Source organism: Parasteatoda tepidariorum, chromosome 9 (assembly GCF_043381705.1).
Source record: "Parasteatoda tepidariorum isolate YZ-2023 chromosome 9, CAS_Ptep_4.0, whole genome shotgun sequence".
In the NCBI taxonomy this organism is placed as follows: Eukaryota; Metazoa; Arthropoda; class Arachnida; order Araneae; family Theridiidae; genus Parasteatoda; species Parasteatoda tepidariorum.
In genome coordinates, this window is record NC_092212.1 from 46,820,035 (window position 1) to 46,845,263 (window position 25,229).

The following is a 25,229-nucleotide window of genomic DNA, read 5'->3' on the forward strand; positions in this document are numbered from 1 at the left end:
ATTTCTATAAAGTAAATTATTTGTCTTTCAAAATCAGTTTTTTAAACAGGAAAATTAGGTAAAAGTCAAAAGTTTAATTTGACTGGTTTCGGTTTCGATTTCTATATTTTCATTTGAATTTCATATAACTTTTGGCAACAAGCTGTATGTTGATTGATATCAGAAGCTTTCATCGTCGTGAGTTAAGAATTTATAAATATGTGTTGACGTTTAGGAATGAAGATATGGGGGATAGTTCACCATCTCCTTCAGGTAATAAATTGAAACTCATCAAATTATTTTATTTTCTCATTATACATTGTCTTGCCAAGTTTATGGGTTTCTAATTATGTTTATTCTTTTTAATTTAGCAGATGAATCTTCAAGTGTTTGTGCAGGATGCATGAATATCATCGACGATGATGAATTTTTAGAGGCGTTAAGCAATGAATGGCATGTAGATTGCTTTAGGTAAAACGTTAAGAAAGAAATTTATGTTCTATTTCAACACGAATTGCTTTTAGTTTACTCGTTAATTTAAAATTTTAAAAAATTTTTCTCAATCTTGTGTATGACTTAACTAAGATGTTTCTTAATTTCAGTGAACGGGTATTATATTAACGCTTTCATTAACCAGTGTTTTTAATATTATTGAGCAGATATCATCATTTACTTAAAATATAGTGATATCTCTAAATTTGCTGACTAATATCTAATTGAAACTTTTTGTCACAACAATGTACTGGTACAAATAATCTAAAAGATTTTTTCCTCTCTAAATATCAAAATTACAAGTAAAATAATACAGTTGATAAAACCTGTTAAATGTCTCATTTATTTTTTCAAATTAAGTTTTAGGTAAAGTGTATATATGTAATTTTTAGTTTAAAAATTATTGTCAAATCTCTAATTGCTAATCCATCTAATTTCTATAATAATTACTTTAGATTTAATAAAAATATCAATTATATTCCTTCAAATTAAGTATTTTAAATAATGCCAAACAATTCTAGAAATTTCAATTTTATTATGTAAGAAATCTGGAAGATTTCTATATCATGATCTACGCCAAATCTTAGCAAACTCCAGGCAGTGGTCCTCTAGGAATAAGACAAAAAAGCCTCACAGAAAGTGACTAGAGTGAAGAGTATAACTCATATCCTTTAGTATAGTATAACAGTATAGAATAATTTCATATTTTACTGTGTAACTAAAGTTTGAAATTATAAAATTGTTATGAACTTTACTTCATGAATTTTTTTTAATCAAATATTGAAATTTTTCAAGAAAATAATGTGTATTAAGCTATTTTTTGAGCTTACAAATTAATTTTTAATAGTAATTTACAAGTTAACGAGGAATTTTTGCTTATCGTTGTTTTTTTTTAAAAAAGTAAAATTAATTTATCTTAACTTAGTTATTTACTGTCTTCCTTTACTAACAGTGTTTTAACTTATTTCTTTTGAGGAACAATTTGTTCAGTTTATTTCCTAAAAATTCATTCTACTTCTATATTATAGTTTTTTTACTTTATCTTTTTAACTTTCTTTAGTATAATAATTACTTTTATTTTCATAGGTGCTCTGTTTGTGATATCTTGTTATCTAACTGGTATTTTGAAAAAGAGGGACTTTTGTTTTGCAAAGATGATTATTGGTCCAAGTACGGAGAGTCTTGCCAAGATTGCAATGCTGTTATTACGGGTCCAGTTATGGTAATGAATATTTATAATTATGTAACAGCTAATGTTTATTGCATTAGATTGATTCATTTTAATTCACATACTTTTGTGTTGAGATTTAATTTTATATGTTTTTAATAAATTCTACCTAAGAAAATTAGTTACTTTTTTTAAAAAAATGATTTTCAAGAATTATCAATTTTTTGATGTTACTTAGCCTTTTTTTTTTTTTTTAAACATATATGCATCCTTATTATATATCAAACATATTTTTAGGCACAAAATACACATACTTGTCAATGAGAACACAAAATATATATCACTGAAAAAATTGGTTTTTGGAGAAAGAGACAATTATCCCTTAAACTACTCTTAATCAACAAAAAAAAAGCTGTAATTTAGTTCTACTTACAATTTTGCTGTCAAAATTTTATATATTTGCTATATAGCAACCTTATTATATGAATTTCATATAGGTATGAATAATACCATTTCTTGAAACTTTTTCATGATCTTTCAAAATGTGGCATAAAATTTTCCAGGGTTATTGTTATGTATGCCAGGGTTATGCTGTTTCTGTAAAATATAAGTAGTAGTCAATCCAAATCTTTTTCTAGAAGTATATTTTGGGGAGTGAAGTTTCATATTAATTATTTATTTTCAGTTTCTTAAAAATAAGCAATAATTAATAATTGCATATCTATCATAATGTCTTATGAAAAACATTAAGTGAACAGTCTAAAGTTTTAAATTTATAACAAAATTGAATAAATCATATGTTTATGAATTTATAAAGTTGTTTTATGTGTAAAAATATCATTTAAAACATTTCCTTGGCAGTGTGCGCCATCTGTTTTATAACTTTAAGTATCTTTATTTTGCAATTGTCTGTTGGATTATAATGAAATTTTATAATTTGTTGTAATATTTCAACAAATTATAAAATTTCATCTCCTTCAATTTTTCCCCTTCTCCCCTTCAATTTTTACAAAGAAATATAATTTTTCATTAATTTTTTTATGAATATCCTCTTAAGTTAGCTCAGGATTTTTCAAAGGAATTAGGTTTAATTTAAAAAATATCAACTACAGCCAAATAAATAAACAACTGATGCATCAATGGCACTTTACTGATACACTTATAATAAAGATGGGCGTGTTTTACCAAGCTCCTACCTAAACTAATTACTAATCGATTAGTAATAATAACTTAATAATTGGTTAGTTTTGCCAATCACAAACCGATAAGTAATTATTAATTTCAATATGTTGTAAACATTGATGTTGTGAGCTAAATAACTAGTAATTCAAGGCAAGTAAATTTGTATTAATTAAATATATTTTTTGGCACATCGCGTGTTGATATTCACATATAGTCTTCTGGAATCATTTGATAACTGTTTCAAAAAATTTTACAGATTAATAATCTTTATGCCATTAATTGCCTTTTATTGTAATTGTGACATGATATCTATAAGTTTATAGTTTTGTCTGATATTTATGATTTTATTACAGTCTCTTGTTAAATTGCTCTGAAAAATATGTTTTAAAAGTGAAAAGAGTCACTTTCTCAAAATATTTGTGTGAGGCAAACACCATCTAAAATATTTGTAACACTATAAGAAATGTGTTTAATTTAAAGCAAAATTTTCTATTTTCAGGTTGCAGGTGATCATAAATTCCATCCAGAATGTTTCAAGTGTACCAATTGTGGTGGATTTATTGGCGATGGGGACTCATATGTTTTGGTGGAACGGTCAAAGTTATTTTGGTAAGTTTCATGAAAGTGATCATTTTATTAGTATTCTATATTATTTTTTATTCTTTTCTCAATGTGTTGCTTTTTCATTATATTAACAAATCATGTAATTTCAAATCTATAATTTAGCTTATATTGTGGTTTATTTTTTGTTCTACATACCGTATGTACAGTAACTACCACCCTTAATATGTATTTTTCAATTTAAAATGAGAAATGAAGTAAAAAAAAGTATACATAGTAATAGTTGCAATTTGATATTTAATGAATACAGGAACGAAAAAATTTATCAAAATCTGACTAAACAAGGTTGATGTTGGAAGAAATAGAGAGCAATTATTAAAAACAACTCTAATTTTCAATAGACAATTAAACTGGTTTTTCATGGCACCTTCATCTTTAATGATTAAACAGATTTTGATGGCTATTGTTTTTCTAATTTAGGACCCTTAAGGTGTATACTTTTTGACAAAAATTCTAAAAGTATATAATTAAGGACTGTCTTTACAAAACACCTTGTATTTGGTATATATCCAGCTTAAGAATACTTTTTCTCCTGTTTCAATTCGTGTTTATTGTTTGTTGCTATGTTATTTGTTATTATAGAAAGTATAGTTTATATAATTAATACTTTTAAAAGAAAAGTTGGGGGAATTCAGCTTTCACAACTGTAAGGCATTGATATTGGTTTTAACTTAAGTTTGAACTATTATAAATGTATTTTCATGCTTAATTTCTAACGATAGCTCTTGTAAATATATAAGAAAGAGGAAATCTATTCTCCATTACTGAATAAGACAATCAGATAACATCTAGCTTGTTAAAATTATAAATATAAATAAAGTTTGTACTATAATGTTTTTTTTTTTTAAATATAATTACTTTATGAAATAAAAAAATTTTTCACGAATAACATCAATGTTATTTTTGAATTTTGTAAGGGAATTTATTAACTTTTATTTCTAGTGGTGGCTGTTATAAAAGACATATGCAGCCCATTGCTGAGCAATTCAGTCGCCTACCACACAGTATCCAGCTTGTTGAAATTCCCGTGAATGACAGCGGCTGTGAAAGAAAAATTAAGCTCTCTGTAAATAATCCAAAATGCTCAACAATCAGTGGGGTTCGATTAGGAGTTCATGTTGTAGAGTATGTATTAATTTATCTCTATTCATTTGTTTGTATATTTTTTTCAATATTCAAGCTTAAACAATTTTGAAAAATTAGTTTTTAATTATTCTCATTCATAATTTGATAAAGTAACAGGTTTTTATTTCAGATTGTTGTACCACTATAGGTGAGTATTTTTGTATAACGTATTTGAGATTTTATCTCTACTTGTAAAAAATTTTCCATTCTTTCCTAATTGCTAAAAATAACGATTTATTCCAGTGAGGTGAAGATAATATCTATTAATATATGAAAATTATATCAACCATGTACAGTGAAACCCCGATTTAACGTTTTCTGTCGGACTAACGATAAAAAACGCTCGAAGCGGAATAACGTAAAATCGGGGTTAAAAAAAATCTATGCATATTTTTAAAAATTGACACCTACCAGTTAAATTGATGGAAAAAATGAGTACTCTTTACTTGCTTTTCGTTTCTAGCTACAATTTCGTATACAGCTCATTCAATACTAAAAATTTTTTGCAAATTTTCTACTTGATTTACATTTGCAAGTAAAAATTGTTTTAGAGTTTTTATGCTTTGTGTTGCTTGATCAGCTGTTGGCACGTCTTCTGTTATTTCATCGTCATCAGCACTATCGTCGGAATCAGGCATTAAATCTCTTATGAAAGGGATTTCTGAAGTAATGATATCTGTGTCACAGTCGATGTGATTATTAAATGTTATGCATCATCGACTTCCGGAAGGTCCTCAACTTCAGACACGCTACCTTCTTCCAAAACAACAGTGCTCTCCTCCTCCGATATTGAAAATCCTGCTTTATTGAATCCATTGATAATGCACTTTCGGTCGACACTGTCCCAAGCTGAAGATATCAAATTAAGAGCCTCAAGAACATTAATTTTCGCCTTAGAAGCATCCTGAAAGTAACCGGAATCAAGAAACATTAGAGATTTTCTAACCAGTTGCTTCCGGCAACTCTCTTTAAATGATCTTATAATTCCTAAAACCAGTGGTTGAAGTTTGCTCGTACAATTAGCTGGAAAAAACTCTATTCGCACGTTTTTCAATTTAAGGTTTAAATAAGCAGTGCATTGGTCTAGGAATAAAATTATGTTGCGCTTTTGAAAATTCATTTTCTTATCCAGTTTTCGAAGAAAATTTTTAAATAATGCTTGCGTCATCCATGCTTTTTTGTTTGAAGTGTAATCGGTAGGAAAACTTTTGATATTTTTGAAACACCGTGGTTTCTCTGCTCTACCGATCACAAGAGGCGTTAACTTTTGGCTTCCATCGGCATTTGCACAAAGCAAAACAACATTTTTGAAAGCTTTCCTCCATGGCAATTTTCACCTTTAATTGTCAATGTCTTGTTTGGCAATAGGTTGAAAATCAATCCCATTTCGTCCGCATTAAATATGTCACTTGGATTATAGCCCTTTAATAAATTTGGCAGAGTTTCTTATTTTCACTGTTACACAATTGTCATATCCACACTATCGGATTCGCAACAGATAGATTTGAAGCATAAATTGTTCCTTTTTTTTTAATCGATCGATCCAGCCGTTTAAAGCACTGAAGCCTTGGAGTTTAAGCCTTTCAGCAATTTCAAGCGCCTCTTCTCTCAGGATGGATCCATGTATAGGTATCTTTGCTGCTCTGGTTTCCTTGAACCAGTTCATTAAAATGTTTTCTAACTCATCGTACGAAGATGTTTTAAGGGTTTTTCTCTTCTTGGCTTATTTTCCGAGTATTTCAGCGTTTAGTTCAGGGTTCGTTGATTTAAATCAGCTTGATTTAAATCAGCTTGATTTAAATCACGATTTAAATCTTGATTAAAATCAAATGATTTTTTTAAAAAAATCATTGATTTAAATCAACTGATTTTTATATATATATTATATTGATTTTAAAAGTTAAAAAACAGTGCTTTAAATTATTGATACTTTTATTATTTTCTTTTCTTAGTTTTAAAATTTATTTTAAATAAATTGCTGCATTAATTAATTTTAGTTAACGAAATTACTTTCTTTCTTGGAGTGTGTTAAACACATTTAAAATTACATGTTTAAAAATCTTTTGATTCTTAACATTGAAAGTACAGATTAAAGTAAATATTTAATGCTGTCTTAATATAGACTTGCATAGCTGTAGAAAGTAAATAAACATGCTTTTTTTTCAAAAAGCAAATGTTAATTAAAATTCTACCTTTTGATTAAAAAAGCATGAAATTCAAATCTACATTATAGTTTATTGATGGAAATTTCTATATTTCTAAAGCTTGAGGTTATATTAAAAAGAAATTACCTTAATATGCCAAAAATAAAAAAAAAAAAAAAAGCTGAGTTCAGATATTTTTTTCCTGATATAGTGTCATTCTTCCCTATCAAAGTCTATTTGAAGCAGTAGGGTTATTAACTGGTTTTTATTTTTCTTCTCATAATATGTTTACGGTATCTTTGAAATTATCAGATTTTCTTTTGTGAAAAAAAATTCCAATGAGTACATAGATTTTTTTAAAAATGTTTTTTAGCTTAACTTATGTATTTTGATAAAGGATTAAAAATGAATATTTTAACATAAAAATATATAGATTGAATATTTATTTTTTGATGAATAACAACATTTATAAACACAATCTGTTGCATTTATTTTGCCATTTTATAAATCATGAGAAAAAAAAGAGATCACAATTTTAAATTAAAATTATGCTGTGCTAATTGAAACTTTGTGTTATTAGTTAAAGTAGTATTCTTTAAATTATCTATTTTATCTTGTCTTTTAATTTCAATCATGCCTTTGTATCAAAATGGTCGCTATGCATTATAATGAAAAATTATTTTAGTAAGTTAGAGCTTCTAAAATATTGTTATAATATAGTTTTAATATTAATTTAATTTTGATTAAACATTTATAAGGTTTTTTTAATCATAAATTAAAGCTCTTATAGTGTTTTTGAATAGAAATCAAAATAATCCGATTTTTTTGATTTTTTTTAAGAAAATCAAAAAAATCACGAACCCTGGTTTAGTTCTACTGAAGCTTCTTGCTTTAAAGTCATTTGCAAAGTTGAATAAGCAATACCCAAAGATTTGGCAAGATCAACTTTCTTTAGCTTTTTCGATGATTTCAGCCTTTTCGGCCAGAGAAAAGCATTTTCGTTTCAACATCTTCTTTCGAGAAAAGAACATGATGACTGAGGTTTTGAAGATGAGAAAAAATGCTATAGCCTTTAAACTCAAACAAAACTGACTGAAAATCTCTTTTGGTATGCTAGCACGGAAAAATGAGTAAAACCATTTCGAATAGAATAAAAAACTTTTTTTTGATCTGTTTGTAGAAAAACGCATCAAGCGGGATTTTCATAAAAGGGTTAACGCAAAATCCGGGATTTCTTAACATTATCAGTATAGGCAATTTTTACGGATCAGCAGAAAATGACGTAAGAAGCAGGATAATGTACGAAACGGACAACGTAAAATCGGAGTTCCACTGTATTTCCAAATCTAAGCACATCCATGTGAAAGCTAAAGAGTATGCTTTTTATTTAGAAATTCACTCAAAACTCATACATAAGCCGCTGCTTGGAAATAAAAATGTGCCCTCATCTATTGTAGTAATGGTAGATCCAGTAAAAAGTGAATGATGAGTAAAAAAAGCATGAACCTTCCTAATTCATTATTAGAAAATTAAAAAATAGTAGTATTTCTTTCAAGTTGTCCTTTTTGAAGTGTTTCTTTTTAAATTTTAATATTTCAATTTTTTAGCTATTATTTTAGATTTCGTATGTATATTTTACGATCTTTACTGATTATTGCTAATGCTTGACAAAAGGAGAAGTATTTCTTTTAGCGATGTTATCCTGGAATTTTTTTAAATAAAGGGAATCTGATTATAAGCCACTTTCCTACTTTATCTTTTGTAAATTTCCTAAAAAGTCTCATCTTATGTTCGAAAATATATGGTAATCTATTGGTTTATTCTAAACTTCGAGGTATCTTAAAATAAGCGTATTGTAAGTACCATTTATATAGATTAATAAAAGATCATCTTCCACTTTTGCTTACCATTATGACATCACATTTCCTGACAGTGCTAAGCCAAGCATACATTTTAATCATCATGTAAGGATTTTTGTCTTGATGGCATGTTTGGTTTTAAAATGAAAGAGCACTAACATATGAACTTTTATCGTTAGTTTTTTTTTCTCCCTCTGAGCTGAAACAATGAGGAAGTCTTGATGCAATAGTAATACATATAAAAATTTTTTTTAATATATTTTAAGTGCTGTTTCTTTTTTATTGAATTGTATGATAAAACTTTTAACATATACTTCTTATAAAGCAACCTACAAATTTTCCATCAACTCTTTCATTTAGTATTGATATGAGCCCAGATCTGATGTCAATTCACGTTGGAGATCGTATTCTCGAGGTCAATGGGGTGCCAGTCAAAAATCAAGCTTTAGAAGAAGTAAGAGGCTGTTACTTAAAAAGTGTTATTCTCAATTGTTCCTTTTCCTTTTTAAATGACTTCAGTTTTGTCATTTCTTCCAGATTGAGGAACTGATTAAAACTGCTAACAAGCCCTTGCAGCTGACCATTGAGCACGATCCCAATGTTATTCCTAAACATCCAGCCATTCCATATTCACATCAGCAAGTAACGAAAGAAAGACTGTACAAAAAAAGAGATGGAAGATCACGCCAACTTAAACGGGGTAGTAAAGAAAGATCTTCCTCTTTGCCAAGATTTCTTGCTTGGTGAGTCATATGCTTTTCAGGTTTAATAAATCTATGTCACATTAATTTTCCATATGTTCTGCCGACTTCTTCTAAAATTTAAAATATTTCATCAGAAATTTTTATTAGTCTTTGTGAATATATTGGCATGGGTGTTTTGAAAAAAAAATCTGTATGCATCTATTGATTCTTCTTCTTCAGCACGACAGCTCCTTGCAGGTCTTGGCTGCCTCACCCACGGGTGGTCTCCAATGCCTCCTATCCATGGCGACTTTTTTCCAGTTGTTAATCTTTATTACTTTGAGATCTTTAGTAGTGTCATCCAGCCATCTTGTTGGAAGTCTTCCTCTGGACCAAGATTCAGAAGGATTTTTAAAGGTTGCGATTCGTACTGCATTGTTTTCTGGACCTCTCCAGATATGGCCAAGCCATCTTAATCTCTTGCTTCGGATGACCTGTACTATCTGTGACTGTCCATAGAGTCTATATAAGCATCTATTGATTAAACAAGGGAAAAGCTAAAATCAATGCTGTTTTAAAGTATGAGTCAAAAGCTTACTTCTTCTTGGGCACTACAGCCTATGACAGGCCAAGACCGTCCCAATAAGGTTTTACCATCATGATCTATTCTGTGCCATGGCCTTCCAGGTAGTTATTCCTATTATCTTTAGGTCCCTCTCAACTGCGTCCAGCTACCTACTCGGACGACCCCTTTTTCTTGTAACTTCTGGTTTAAAAAAAGCTACTTTGTTTGCAGGGTTTTGGTCTTCAGATCTATAAAGGTGTCCCAGTCATCGAATGTGATTGGCCTTAATAACATGAACTATGTCTGGTTGTTTATACTTTTTATACATATTAAAAAAAATTACTAGATTGTTTAAAAATGCTTTTAAAGGGTTGAAAGATATCATTCAGGGCTTGCTCCCCCCCCCCCTTCCTGAATAATATTGTTATTTAATGATCAACCCTTTCTTAACTTACTCTTACTGAGTTTTATTTATTATTGTTATTATTTTGAATTCATTGCTCTTTTGAAAAAAATTTTCCTTTTGTCTGGCTAACGTAAAGGAATATCATTTATAGAGCTCCTCCCATTAAGTGATATCAATATCAGTAACCAATACTTACTTAAAACATCTTTGTGAGTTTGATTTATTTATTTTTTATGTTTTTTATTTTTCACAGTGTTACAAACTTTTTACCCATTTTAATATGATTGTTTTTAAAATGTAAACTTGTACCAATATTTCTATTACTTATATTTTTAACTCTACAAAAAACAATTATTTTTAGTACTCAAATAACAATGCTTTGTAGATATTTGTAATAAAAATTAATATGCAAGTTAAAATAAATATTTAATTGACAATGCCATTGTTGTGAACATAAGTTGATACAGTAGAGAACCAATTATCCGGGATGCTCGGGACCATCGCTATCCCGGATATCTGAATTTCCCGGTTTTCTGGATCGACCAAAAAGTGTCGTTAATCGATGTTTTATCGAACCCGAAGTACAAGGAAAAAGTGTAATGCATAAAGTAAGAGAAAAAAGAAAGGTACTCCTAACTTTAAAAAGAAAAAAAAAAGGTAGAAATATAACATTTAAAAGAATAAAAAAATTTGCAAGTTTAGACAAGAAAATCAAGTTTAAAAAATACAAAATTCTCATATTTATTTTTTAAAAATAATTACAATTCCTAAATTAAATAATATAAACAAAACCAATGATTAAATAACGCAATATATTTCATACCTAATTATACGGGGGGAAACGATAAAATAAAAGGAAAACTTATTAATCTAAATAAAAACACTTGAAAATTATCGAACCGAAACGATAGTTAAAAAAGGCACTAGCATAAATATTAAAACCCGGAACAAGGCAAGATCAACGGAATTCAAAAAAAAAAACCTAATGATAAAATTTATGAATAAAAAGAATTAATTTATTGAGTACGAAATTTATCGCGAAAAGAAAAAAAATCAAACGTAGTGGAATCAGAAAAACAAAACTGTAATCTGCTTCATAAAATAATCCTATGTTTAAATTAATAAACAATTCTCCTTTTATTTTATTTTTTTTGTTGATAAAAACAAGATTTTTAATTACAGCAGATGTGATTCCACACCAAGAAAAACTTGCAACTGATACCTCACTTCCAAAGAATGAGAATTTAATCAAAAGAAAAAGATTTTATTTTTATTAGTCGATGTCAAATAAATATATTTTTCTCTTTTCTTTTTCTGTTCACTGATATGCATGCAATGCATTTTCCCCACCCCCCTCGTAAATCCAGCAGAAAACGAAATCAGCATGCCACACCCTTGAGTTTGATTGATGGCCTAAAGGAAAAAATAAAACATTCCTCCCTTCCCTACCTTCAAGGTCACGGAGGAAATGACGTTTCTCTGGGTAAACGGGGGGGGGGGGGAAATTTCCCCTTCCTTACATTTTCCTCTACTCAACTTCAAGGATGAGTCCAATTTCCGCTTTTTTCGTTCTAGTTTAAAATGGTGGGAAAATCGAGCAAAATTTTTCCCGGTTATCTGGATACCGGATAAATGGTTCTCTACTGTATTTATTTTTATATTAAAATCCAAACAACCTTACCCCAGTTAGGTAGGAAATGATACCTATACCAAGTATTTATACAAATGAAGTTTAACAAAAAATATTATTCTGAAAAAGTTATATTAATGGTAATAGTAGTCATTAAAATATAGGTCCCGCAGTGAACTGATTGTCACTGAGGTCAAGCATCACTGGCTGCGGTCAGTGTGCGGGTGGGTGACCACTTGGATCAGTCTGCGTAGGGACTGAGGGTGTTCTGTATTGGTTCTCTTTAAACTGTTCTACCGTGAAGTGTTTGACTTCGTGTGCAGGTGGTTGGGCTACCGAAGCGGGGTTGCCATCCCCTCTGCAGAGGATCAAAATTGTGATGGCACGTCTTCGGATCATCCTCAGGGATGTTTCCCAGACCGTCTCCAGTAGCCCATTGTGCAGCTCTAGTGCGACGTAACTGCAACAGCAACATTAAAATATAGGAAAAATTTATTTGCATTTTGATTTAAAAGTTTTTTTATTTATTAATTTTTTTTTATTTATTTTTTTTTTTTTTTGAAAAAAAAGATAAATTCACTCTTTTTTTGCATGAATAAGGTAATTTTATAATTGGATTGCTTTTTATTGTTATTATGTTTAACATCTGATATTTCTAATCTAATATAAAAAATAAAATAAATTATGCATTTAGCGTAATATATATTTGTTTAAAATTTTTAGTGACTCATCTGCTTCCAATAAAAACTCCTATGATCTGAGTCGTACAAAGTCATTCCGTGTTGAGCCGAAGAATCACAGAATTTTTCGTGCTTCTGATCTAGTCCAGGGAAAACTCTTAGGAAAAGGGTTTTTCGGCCAAGTGTTTCAGGTAATTATACTTTTACAATATATTGTGAGGTTCAGCTTTCGAAATAGAAATATGACTATTCAAAAATCTGTTTCGAATAAGTATACTTCAAAAGCCTTTTTGCGCATATGATTTCAATACTCATTAATGTAAACACTATTTTTTTACCACATATGTCTAAAGAAATGTACTATTTTTACTGAAATATGTTTAAAAAAAAGTTTTTTTTTAATCCTTTAAGATTTTGCAATCAGAGTTATTTATTATGTTGCTTTTAAAAGTCTTAAGCCTAAATTGTAAGAAAATCTTACGAAACTGGAAAATTAATTAAATGTTCACTTTTTGAAGAAAATATCCTGTGGAGACAAGAATGTGCCTATATTCTACTTAGGAGACTGGAATTAAAGAAATACAAAATTTGCTTCCAATTATTTTGTGAAAGTAACATTCTATGTTCTAAATTACATTCTATATCATCCATCTAGAGAACAGTGATTGCCAAACCAACCATGGGGAGCTGCAAGTAGCTAATGGGGACATTTTACATGTTATTACTCCACTTGGTGACTTTGATGCTTCACTATGTTGATATCATGGGGAAAAAAATAATAGTAGTTTTTGATTGACAGCTCACAGTATTACTTAAAGAACCAATAGTTTAGCTCAGAAACTTCATAGATTTGGCAAGATCTAGAGTTTTATGACTATTGCTTTTTTTGAAAGAATACAAATTTCTGATCCAAATATCTCAAAAAAATTATACATTGAGTTTAATGTGGATTCTTTGGTTGATGTATAACTAATATCTCGTAATGGGTAGTTTTATTTTTATTAAGTGTGTTTCTAGTTTTAAAAAAAATATAAAACTTTAGAGTTCCATTGAAATATTTTATTTGTTCTACAAAGGAATTAAAATGCACATTACAAGATTTTAGTTAGTCATATAAAAATAAAAAGAAATCTCACCAAATTCTGTTCACAATATCCTGGAATATTTTTCATCAGAAATTCGTATTTTTTCTCCCTCAAAGACATGAAGATAAGAAAAATTTATGTTATTATTAGGGCTGCAAGTTTGTCATGGGAAATTTTGGAAATTGCGCTGATTCGAAACATAAAAAAATTTACTATATAAATAATGGAAAAGACAGAAATTGAGCAAATAAAAAAAGGCTTAGCAAATACACAACAAAAGTATTTCTTTTAATTTCAAGCAATATTAATATTTTTCTTTAAATTAACAGAATTTTGATGTATTGTACATTGTCAGATTATTCTCATTTATGCTTCGTCTTTCATCACTTAATACATTTTTATGCTTAGAAAACTATCTTTCTGAGTCCACACTGTTTGTAGGCACCGACAAACACCGAATTACCACTTTTGCCAATTTTGGTTAGCATTCGGTCTTTGATTTCCAAATCTCCATCAATTTTCCTCCCTCAATGCACAATTATTTGACCATAGCTTTGTGAGAAGTAATTGCTGTGAAAACTGAAACATTCTACATTCAAACTACTAGTTAGTTACAAAAGCCTTATCTTTCTCTCATCTAAGAAACTGATCCCTATTTAAGAAATCACAAGAAGCTGCCCAGGAGAAATTGTCTGAATAAGAAGAAAGGCAGTAGAAATTTCATTGCCCAGTGCAATAGTCCGTGTAAAGCATTTTCTGTCAAAGATTTGATTTATAACATTTTTTTTCTTTTGTGATTCCAATTTCTTTTGAACTCTTACTGAGTTCAGGAAGGTAATCCTATCAGTCTATTACCCTCCCTAAGTGTAGAAAGACCACCCAAGATTGTGATTATCTCTTATCTCTGAACTATTTTCTTGTCATTTTGCTATTGATTCACTCCCCTAAATACCTAATCATGTTCAATTTAAGGCTTCAGGAAAGTAAAAAATTCTGTTAAATAAAAATAATAAATTAAAAATGAAACATACATGAAACTGGTAGTGAAAATGAAAAAAAAAATTACATTTCATACAATTTTCTCGCAAATCAAAACATATTGAGAAATTCGCGGATTTTAGAAAAAAAAAAAAAGAGGACAATTTTGCGGAAATTCGCGCCTTGACAGACCTGCAGCCCTAGTTATGATCCACGTTTCTCTCAACTAGATAATACAAAATGTATTTAAATTTTCAAAAATCTTTCAATAGAGAGTTTATAAATTTATATAAAGGACGTTTTTAAATAAAGCATTGTGTACAACATTTTACATGCAATAAAGGAGCAGTTCAAATTTTATGTTTTCGTAAAGTCAATGTTCATGTCAATAAATTATATTGAATCTTTGGTAGCAGAAATAAGCAAATCGCAAATTCCTCCCATGCTTATGAAAGTACATCACTTTCCCCTTCTCTCTTTTGCTTTAAATCTGACTTTTACTCTAGTAATTTAACATTTAGGATTTAATTCAAACAAAAAAAGATACAACTTACACAAAACAAAACTTCATTCTTCATTTAAATTTTTTTTTTTTTTTTTTTTGTGTCTTATCCAAATCAAATTAATTTGAATTTGCCGACTTTAATGCCAAATTGAACGACAAATATTTGGTTGGTGCGGAATGTTTCAAACATACTGCAGCACTTTAAATTAACATGCAGTATTTGAAAATAATTGAACCAGTTTTTTAGGCGTTAAAAATAATTGGTATATAACTATGTATGAAAAACTCTATAATTCCACAAGAAGATTTCCTTATCAGTGTATGCTATTAGAAATATCAGACATGCTTTAAAAGTGATATATTCCTAAAAACCTTTTGCAAATACTTTAATTTAAAATGTAACAGTGGTTAAAAAATTCTGACCTAAAACTCATGGAAGAAATTTTTTTCCATTTTTTTTTCCTCCCAAACTCGAATATGAAACTTACCAATTACCAAACTTACCAAATATGAATACCAAAACTTATTGCATTTTTTTTTAATTTAAAAAAATTCTAAAAGTGATTTTAATGTCTTTCATAAGCATTGTTCATGTACCTCCTTCCCCCTTGTCAAGAAAATCACATCCCCCCCCCCCCCCCCNTCCCCCCCCCCCGACCCTTCATTAGGTGCTTACATAATATTTAAATAATCTCAATCAAGTAAATATTATCATAATTTTTTTTTTAAGGAACAGCTATATTCAATAATGTGAGTATAATGTTGATTCACTTGCAGAAATCTTTAATGAGACTGTTCTGTGATTTTTAACTTAAATTTGTTTTACTTTTTCAAGGTTCATACAGTTTTGTTTAAAAAAAGTAACTTTAAAACTATCTTGCTTTTTATCAATTTCTGGGAGAAACAAAAACTTATGCCGTGTTTATAAGTATAACAATATAATTAAAAGAAATTTAGATTTAAGATTTCTAAATGTAACTTTCACCTGACTGTAGGAATTATTACCACCATTAGGATGCATAATCTGGAGAGCTGCAAAAAAATTTCTTCGCTTTGGGACTTGCAATCACTTTAGTTTTTATATCAGTTACGGATAGTTTAATTAAAACAATTTCAATGCAATATGAAAGTTTACTGAGAAGTTATGTTTAGTATATTTTTAAATTGAAAGAATAATATTTGGAATTAGAATATTTTGAATTTGAAGCTTAGAATAGAATTAAATAATAGCAGGTTGTCAACTTCAAAGTAAAGATTAATTTCATTATCTTTTTACTGTATATAAATTACTTGTATCTTTAATTTTTAAATTAATCCTTGATCTTCATTTATTCAAAATATCTTATAGTAAAAACATGTTTTTAGGGGAGGGTTAAAAAGCTGAAGTCTTTAAATCTTTTTCCATCTTGAATTAGAGTACCTCTATTATTTGCAATTGTAAAGTTATACTTTTGATGTTTTTTTATATATATATATATGTGTGAAATATTTTTTCCGCCTTCTTGTTATATTTATTATCTTTCTTTTCTCCCTTTTTTCATTGTTCTGTAATTTTTTCCATGTATTTTCTGCATTTTGAACTTATTTTATGAGTTCTATTTACTTGCAACTTATGCGCAATAAATAAAACTTATNAACCCTTTATCATAAATTTCAATTTACTACCTCTTTTCTTTTCAACGATTTTATGTTCCTTATATAAATAATAATTGTTGTTGTGTTCTTTGACTTAGTTTTTCTAAAGCATCTGTTTCTTTATAAGGTGACCCACAAAGAAACGGGCGAAGTAATGGTTATGAAAGAACTTTATCGTGTTGATGAAGAAGCTCAAAAGAATTTTCTAAAAGAAGTAGCAGTACTTCGATCACTGTGCCATGAAAATGTACTCCATTTTATTGGTGTCTTATATAAAGACAAGAAATTGCACCTAGTCACAGAGTACATCAGTGGTGGTACATTAAAAGAAATTATTCATGATCTTAATCAAACTTTGCCATGGACTCAGCGAGTAAGCTTTGCTAGAGATATTGCATCTGGAATGGTAAGCCTACTTTGTTTTCTCTTTTTGTATTTTGAAAAATCTTATGACTTAAATATAACTAATTTGTGTTATAAATTATTTTTGTTTATAACTAAAGCAGCTAAAATATCTGACTTTTTACGGTAAATGAAAGTAGGGTAAACAATGTGTGGATATAACTTTTCAGATTTTAGCTGATTACTGGCTAAATTACTTTCCATTTTTTTTAAAAACAATTTCTGTTTAAATTTCATAAATTTCTTACTTTGTATCATATATTTTTAAGATGTATGACGGAAATATTAACTTTACTAACAAGGATGCTTTATTCATTTTTATAAACATAACACATAGCTTTATGCATGAAACTTAACGTCATGATTCCTATATTACATATGCTATCAAAGTCAGTAAACAAATTATTAAATTCTAACTATAGCTATTTTTAAGTGATTTTAGTGTGATATGTTTAATATAGCTATTTTTAAGTGATCCCATAATGTAAGTGAAGATTTTAATGAAAGAAAATATTGTAAATGGTAATTTCAAGTCACTCAAATTCCTGATTTTTAAAAAAAATTCAATTATACATAGTCTAAAACTAAAATTCCATGTATTCTAAAGCTGATTTTAAAAAAGAAAAAATGATCACGTTTATGTCATTTAACAAGTTCTTTCTTTAAGTTTATTAAACAGGACCTTTTTTAAACATTTATTTGGTTTCTAATTGTTTTTAGGTTCCTGGAATAAATACTAATAACTACAAAATGTTCTATCCTATATTTCCATTAACAAATTAGCCTTGAATGTAATTTTTATGTATGTTAAATAGTTTTATGTTTTGTTTTAGGCATATCTCCATTCAATGAACATCATTCATCGAGATTTGAATTCAAACAACTGTCTAGTAAAAGAAGTATGGGCTTTATTTTTACTTGCATCTGCTCTTTATTTACACTTTAAATATATTTATCATATTTACAATTTATGAGTTATGCATTTTTGCATATAATTGTAACTCTTCCTAAGTATTACAATGTTTAATTTTTTTTTTGCTATATTTTTTTAACTGTTTTATAAAGATATGTTTTTAACAAGTTGTAAAAATCTATTGAAATTCATTTTTATTATGTTTATCATACTGACAGTTCAAGAAATATAATTTAGATTAAGAAATATAATATTAGAATAGTTAAATTTATGTAAATGTTACATTTCATTCATACGATAAAATATTATGTATTTTTACATTTAGTTTATATTTTTGATTAAGTTTCCATGATAACGAAAGGTGGAAGCAACGCATTTATTACTTGTTAATGTTTGAACAATTTTTTAATTAAACAATTCTAAAAAAAAAGATTTTTACTAACAAGACAAAAAAAAATTATAGATGCAGGAAGAAAATTTAATATTAAAATTATTAGATATTTTTAAATAAAAAGATATATTTTATGGACATACAACCTATTTTGAAATAGGGCCACTAAAAAGAAAATTTGATTTTCAAGAATGATATAAATTAAGTTTTTTATATCATTTGATAGCAACTTATATATTCTTCAGTTTAAAAAGAATTAAAACTTTGATGGACAAAATCAATTTTATTACTGACTTTTTTCCTTAAATAAATTATTTGCATCATTAATTTTTAAATATATATTTGAATCGCATTTGTTTTGGTTAAAAAAAATTATTTTCAGAGGAATTGAAATCACAGAGGATCTTTCGATGCATTAAATTTGTATCTTCACCCCTGCACACACACGCATACATATATATAAATTAGCACTAGTTTAAAATGGCTGCTTTTGACTCCTAGGTCACTGGTTGTACACCGTCTTTAAATATATGTTAATTGCGCATATTTTAAAACTTTAGTGAGTTTTGTCTAACTTCATTTAGCAAGGAGAAACGGGTGTGACGTGCGATGTGGCTGAAGACGGATTCTTGGCCCTAGATGGCGCCACTGAAAAACAAGAAACACACTCTCTGCCTTAAATTGCTCGGCTTCGCCAAGCAGGCTTGCTAATGTGGCAAGTGGCATTAGAAGCAACAACAGCAAGGAGAATAAATTTTTTTGTTTATTTAACATATGGGGCGTCCCCAAATTCACTTGTGGGCCACCCTGTTGTTGCAGAATTTTCCAAATAGGGCATTCCATTTTATCCTTCAAAGTGTGAGTAATCAAATACTTGTTATAAACTTTAGACTTTAAAAAACCACAAAGAAATAAGTTCTATTGTATTGAATGGCATGACTTAATTGAGCCATACTGAAACACTAAAACAGGAAATTGCGCTACCAGAAGATAGCACAAAAGATGCCCAAAATTCTACCCAACAATGAAAACATGTTCTTTTGTATAGCACTCCATTTTACATAACCCCGAACTATTCGAAATTTTTTGGCACATATTTTACAAAATCAAATCTTACATAAATTTTGGGACACCCTTAAAATCAAATTTCTTATCACAATGTATTTTATTTGTAAGGTTTTTTTTTAATAGAGTAGTTATAAATTGATAACAAAATTATATTTTATTAATAAGTATCAATTGTGTCTTGTAGGACAGAACTGCAGTAGTGGCTGATTTTGGTCTGGCTCGAATAATTTCTGACCATAATATTCATCACTCCTCTCGAAGATATGGAAAACGAAGTACTCCAAAAAAATATGAAAGGAAAAAGCGATATACTGTTGTAGGAAATCCTTATTGGATGGCGCCTGAAATGATGAAGGGGAAGAAGTATGATGAGAAAGTAGACATATTTTCTTTTGGAATTGTTTTATGTGAGGTAATTTTTCTTCCACAGCTTTTTTTTCAACGTTTATTTTTTCATGCAGAACACTCATTAACTGATTCACAAATTTCCTTATCACAGAAATGATAGTTATGGTAAACAGGGAATATTAGCTCCTGAAAGTGCTTTTTTTTATGTATTTGTCATTGTTTATCGTAACTAATCTAGTCTATGAGTCCGTACACTTTTAGAAAATCAAACACAGGAAGGGTGTTTATGCAGGCAAAAAAAAAAAAATAATAATAATCCTATTTCACACATTCACATGGTTTTTCATTATATACATCATTAAATTTATTCTTTTTTTCATTAAATGCATTTTAATAAATGTATTACTTTTTTTTTTCAATAAATGTATTTTTCAAAAATGTGTATTTTTACAATTTGCCAATAGTTTAGTTTTAGTTATTTATTTTTTATTTGTCATTTTGTAAAAATAGTCAATTTGACTATTTCAGTTTTTTAATAGCATGAATACTTAACTTATTATGTTTAAAAAAGTTACCAAATATAAATGGTTTGGAATTGAATCTGATGAATGGTTTATTCATAAAAGTTTAAAATTTTAATGATCTACAGAACTGTTTCATATTAATTTGCATGAAAAGAAATACATTTTAATAAGGAAAAAAAAGGTGTTCCAATCAAAATTAAATTTAAAAAAAAATTGCATTTTCCCGCAAATTCTCTTTTTAATGTAGCTTTAAGTTTAATCTATTACCTGTTACATGAAAACATACCAAAATATATAAACTAATTTTTTTTTCTCAATTTTCTTTACAGTTATTGTTCGAAATTGGATTCAGATAGGGTTAATATTGCTGTGTTCTAAAAATAAAGAAAGAGTTGTGTACAAAGCATATTATAAATTAAAATAGCTAAAATTTGTTGTTGAATTTTGATGATCGATTCTGTTCAGCATGGTGATAAGCTCAAAAAAAAATAAATTTTTTTTTAGAGCTTTAAGTTTGATTATTTGATGTAAACAGTAACAAAATTTTTAAACCAAAGTTTAATCTTGAAAACTTTAAAAGTATCATCTTATGTTTATGGGAGAATGTGTAAACAAGCTAAATTTTTCTTAGAAGTTTAATTTTTGAAATTGTATTTAAATTCCGTGTTATTTAACCAGTTATATTTTTCTGTGTTAATTTATATATACAGTGAAACCTCCTGTTATGGACACTCCAGCAAAACGGACGCCTCTTAATACGGACATATTTTTAATTCCCCGGGAATCTTCTATGAATAAACCATTACGTACATTCTCCGCAAAGCGGACACTCCCGTAACCGGACGCGGACAGTCATTTTGATCCTGTAACGTTGTTTTTTATCTCTACAAACCAGACACTACTTTTTCTAAATAAATTGCAAGCTAAAAAAATTCAACTTTTCACCATTTTTAAAGCATGTAAATAAAACTTTTTGCCTTATCCATAACTAAAAATATTGTTAAGCTATTTCACCACCGAAAAATTAATCTTTCTCCTGTCACCTTGCCTTATCTTTGTAAAGAAAGGAGAGAAAATGGTACTGCACTCCTGAAATAATTCTGACATCGGCATCTTTTGATCTTTTCATCTGGACCACACAGGTTATGAGACCCCTCAAGTTGAAATGACTTCTCTCAATGCTTCTTCCCCATTGAAAATTTCTTTAATTTTCTTATCAATTTGAAGACTGTATTTAACACAACTGGGGTAAAAAAAAGAGAACAGAAGTATAATCTTTGAGGTGTTTATATAAATGAAACATTTATTCAGACACTTGATAGCTGATCAATTGTGAATAATCATCTCCATAGGTCCTCATGACTTACAGGTATGCATTACTTTTTTTTCTGTGAATCATGGGAGGTTTATTTTCCAAGAAGGTATTAACCATGTTCCCTATCAAATGATAAGTAGGTGTAAGGGGATGTGAACCTAATAATTGAAACGGACTGAGGACAGTACGCTCCTATTTGGTATCATATGTCTAACTTGAGTATCTATGCTAATAGGAAAATTATATTTATTTATCTGTAGCTACATCCAGAATTATGTATTTATATCAAACTTCTTTATATATTCTTTTTTATCTTTCTTATTGTTTAAATAAATATTCTTGTAGATATTTACAGTATCCTTGTAGATATTATTTAATTATTTCTACATCTTTGAGAATATTCTAAAAACAATTTACGGTGTTAAATTTCGTTATTAGGGTACCCTTCCCGTAAACGGACAACTCTCATAAACGGACAAATTTTTTGGTCCCATGAATGTCCGCTTAACGGAGGTTTCACTGTATATAAAAATCAACCTAAAGTAACATGCAATAGTATCATTTTGTTTCTTTTTAGATCAGATGTAATATAATCTTCTAATTATGACACTACATTTTTAATAAATAAAGATGTCATATTTGAATTGTAGTAACATTTTATTTTCAATATATTCTTAGATTATTGGCAGAGTTTTGGCTGATCCTGACTATTTGCCGAGGAGCCATGACTTTGGATTAAATACTGTAGTCTTCAAAGAAAAGTTTTGTGCCACATGTCCAGAAACATTCTACAACATTGCCTTTCTTTGCTGTGATTTGGACCCTGAAAAAAGGTATTCGAACTAAAAACATAATGTTATATTTTTCAGTTTTGTACTGTCTAACTCATAAAGTGCACTCTGGGCTTTCTTTTTTTTCTTCCAAAAACTTGTGACCATATTGAGAACTTATCAACTGCTCAAAAATATATTAACAATTTTGAGGAATCATATCTAAAAGAAATGTCTTAAAATTAAAGTATTAATTAAAATATATAATTAATTTAAAATATATATTTCTTGCAGCTTTATGAAAAATTGGTTTCTAGTATTTTTAATACTATGCTATTAAGTAAATATTATAAGTAAATTTTTTTAATATAATAATTAGATAGCGATATAAACCAAACAATATTTTCTTTGCTTTGTTTCTAAGAATGAAGCACATTTATTTTCTCTTAGTTTGGTGAATCTCAAAAGGACAATAAAATAAAATATTGAAAAATTTAATACAAGTTTAGTCCTCAAAAGGTTTAGTTGGCAAATAAAGTTTTTAAGTTATTTTTAATTTCTGCTGAATATAATTTTTCAATATCTTAAACAAATATTATTGTAAACCTTAATAATATAATTTGTCAAATATTATTTTTAAAATAGCCTAGGGTCTATGTAATTACAATATCCCTTTTTTCAACAAGTTGGACCAAAAAGCTCATTTATTTTTGATAATTAATTAAAATTCATATTAATAACACTCTAATGTTATCAACATAATAAAAAATGAATATTTTATTTGAAGGCCTCCATTTGAGCAACTTCAGCCTTGGTTTCAAGGTATGGTAATCCACTTTGCTGTTGGGGCTTCTTTACCGGAAGAAATGGTCAATGAGGTGCTTAATTATCGCCAAAGGAGTCCTACTTCATCTTCCTCAGAATCAACCCCTGAGGCTCTGGTCCACAGCACTACCTGTCCAAGTCTTCATGCTTTGAGCAAGCATGATGATAGCTCATTTGACTCCTGTAATGCAGTTACTTACGAGTTGTAGGTAAAATGCATTATAGTTTATAGTTTTAAAGTAAGTATCAGTGTATAATGATCTTTTGTAATAATTACCTACCAAATGTCCAAGAAATGACAAACGGTTTGAAAATTAGTTCATGCAAAAATGGAAGTAGATAGAACTGCTGTGTTATAGTAAGAAAGTAAGATATTTAGTTTCATTAAGTTTTTTAATTAGTTAAAAAATTTGTCAACAGAGGGCACCGATAAATAAGAAAACTTTTCAGACGAACTTTTCAAAATAAAAATTTTTTGCAGGAATTGTGTGCTCTGGTCGGAGAATAAAATTAACTGTTGTATGTGCTAATATTTCTGTCAGAAGGTCTAACATGCGGCATAAAACATTGTTTTGTAATTTTTTTAAAAGGATTTAATTTTTTTAATAGGCTTTGTTAATCTTTAAAATTTATCGTAAGAATAATTTCCTAATTTTCTTAAAATGAACAGAGAATGTTTTCTGATTTTTGATAAGTTCAGTTCAAACTGCAAAATTGCTTAGGGGCTGAAAAGCAGTAATACTTTCTGTTACATTTAAATACTTTAATAAAAAGAAATAAACAGAGACTTTCTGATATTTTAAATGTTTAGTTTAATTGTCATAAAATTTGAGATTGTTTATATTTTACATTTTCATGAATGCCAAAATGAAAATGTATGTTAATATTTTATTTGGTAAAAATTTGCCTAATTACAAAGAAAGACAAAGTTATAGAGTAAACATTAAATGAAGTTATTTATTTATGGAATGTAAATGAAAATATTGGTTGTTCATGATATTTTCTTTTGTATTTAATCTTCATTAAATTTAATCAGCATTTCTGTGTGTTCATTAAAATCTCATATTATATTTACTTGGACTGCTTAAAAAATGAAGGTTTCATTTTGATTATTATTTTGCAAATTTACTGCGAATAAAGAATTCATGCATTTAAAAATACAAATGAACATATTTTGTGCTACAAGATAAGTACATTTCATTTTACAAATGTATACAATGCTTCTTGAAATTCCATTTTTTATCTTTAAAGCAAATTATAATTTAATTATAAAGCAATTTATAATTTAAAACTAATCACATAACAAATTTTGTGTTACAAAAAATCATTTCAGTAAATTTATCATTATACACTTAAAAGGCAGAAAAATTACTGAAATAGTTATTTGCATAACCATTTCTTTAACTAATCTTTTTGGTTATAACCAAGCAATATTTTTTTCAGCATATACTAAAACGTTATGTTATATTTAATGTAAATAATTCTGCATGTATAATAAAATTTTTAAAAAAAACACTTATTTCCAGGTGGGATAGTAGATCTTTTTATTGTAAATAAGAACTTTTTTTACACTTTTGATGGTATTTTCATTTGTTTCATATGTTATTTTTATTTATTTCTCAGGTGACTGACTTGAAGAAATCTGATAATCTTAGTGTTATTTTTTCCTCAAACGTGAATCTCATTGTATAAATTCTTCTCAGTATAATTTTTATGCTGTAAATGTAGCATTTATTGTTTTGTTTTTAAAAAGACAAGGATTACATTATTGCAGTATTTTGTTATCCAATGTTTTAGTATTTTCCATTTACACAATCACTAATATGAACATTCCCAGCTCTATTCGAATCGACCAAGAACGATGTGATATATTCTTTCAAATTTTTCTTTTTGGTCATTCTAAATTTTATGACATCATATAAATAATCATTAAAAA

At 28.2% G+C, this 25,229-nt stretch overlaps 1 protein-coding gene across 4 annotated transcripts; it reads left to right on the forward strand.

Moving 5' to 3' along the window:
• The first annotated feature begins 112 nt into the window (after positions 1-112).
• Positions 113-25,229, forward strand: LOC107438877 (LIM domain kinase 1). 4 transcript variants are annotated; one of them, XM_043042492.2, is made up of 15 exons: positions 113-252; positions 354-450; positions 1,558-1,693; positions 3,321-3,430; positions 4,385-4,567; positions 4,698-4,715; positions 8,931-9,024; positions 9,108-9,313; positions 12,578-12,725; positions 16,865-17,143; positions 17,973-18,038; positions 19,696-19,923; positions 22,377-22,531; positions 23,256-23,532; positions 24,917-25,229. In XM_043042492.2, the coding sequence occupies exons 1-14, from the start codon at positions 147-149 to the stop codon at positions 23,500-23,502; spliced, it is 2,073 nt and encodes a 690-aa protein (XP_042898426.1). In that variant the 5' UTR covers positions 113-146; the 3' UTR covers positions 23,503-23,532; positions 24,917-25,229. The 4 variants fall into 4 exon arrangements, with proteins under 4 accessions (XP_042898426.1, XP_071041542.1, XP_042898425.1 ...); XM_043042491.2 differs by having other exon boundaries at positions 121-252; positions 351-450; XM_071185441.1 differs by lacking the exon at positions 4,698-4,715.

Coding starts and splice junctions, on each gene's coding strand:
- LOC107438877 (XM_043042491.2), top strand. CDS start 147: ATGTTGATTGATATCAGAAGCTTTCATCGTCGTGAGTTAAGAATTTAT. Junction 1,694..3,320: donor TTATTACGGGTCCAGTTATG/GTAATGAATATT, acceptor TTCTATTTTCAG/GTTGCAGGTGATCATAAATT. Junction 17,144..17,972: donor GAGATATTGCATCTGGAATG/GTAAGCCTACTT, acceptor GTTTTGTTTTAG/GCATATCTCCATTCAATGAA.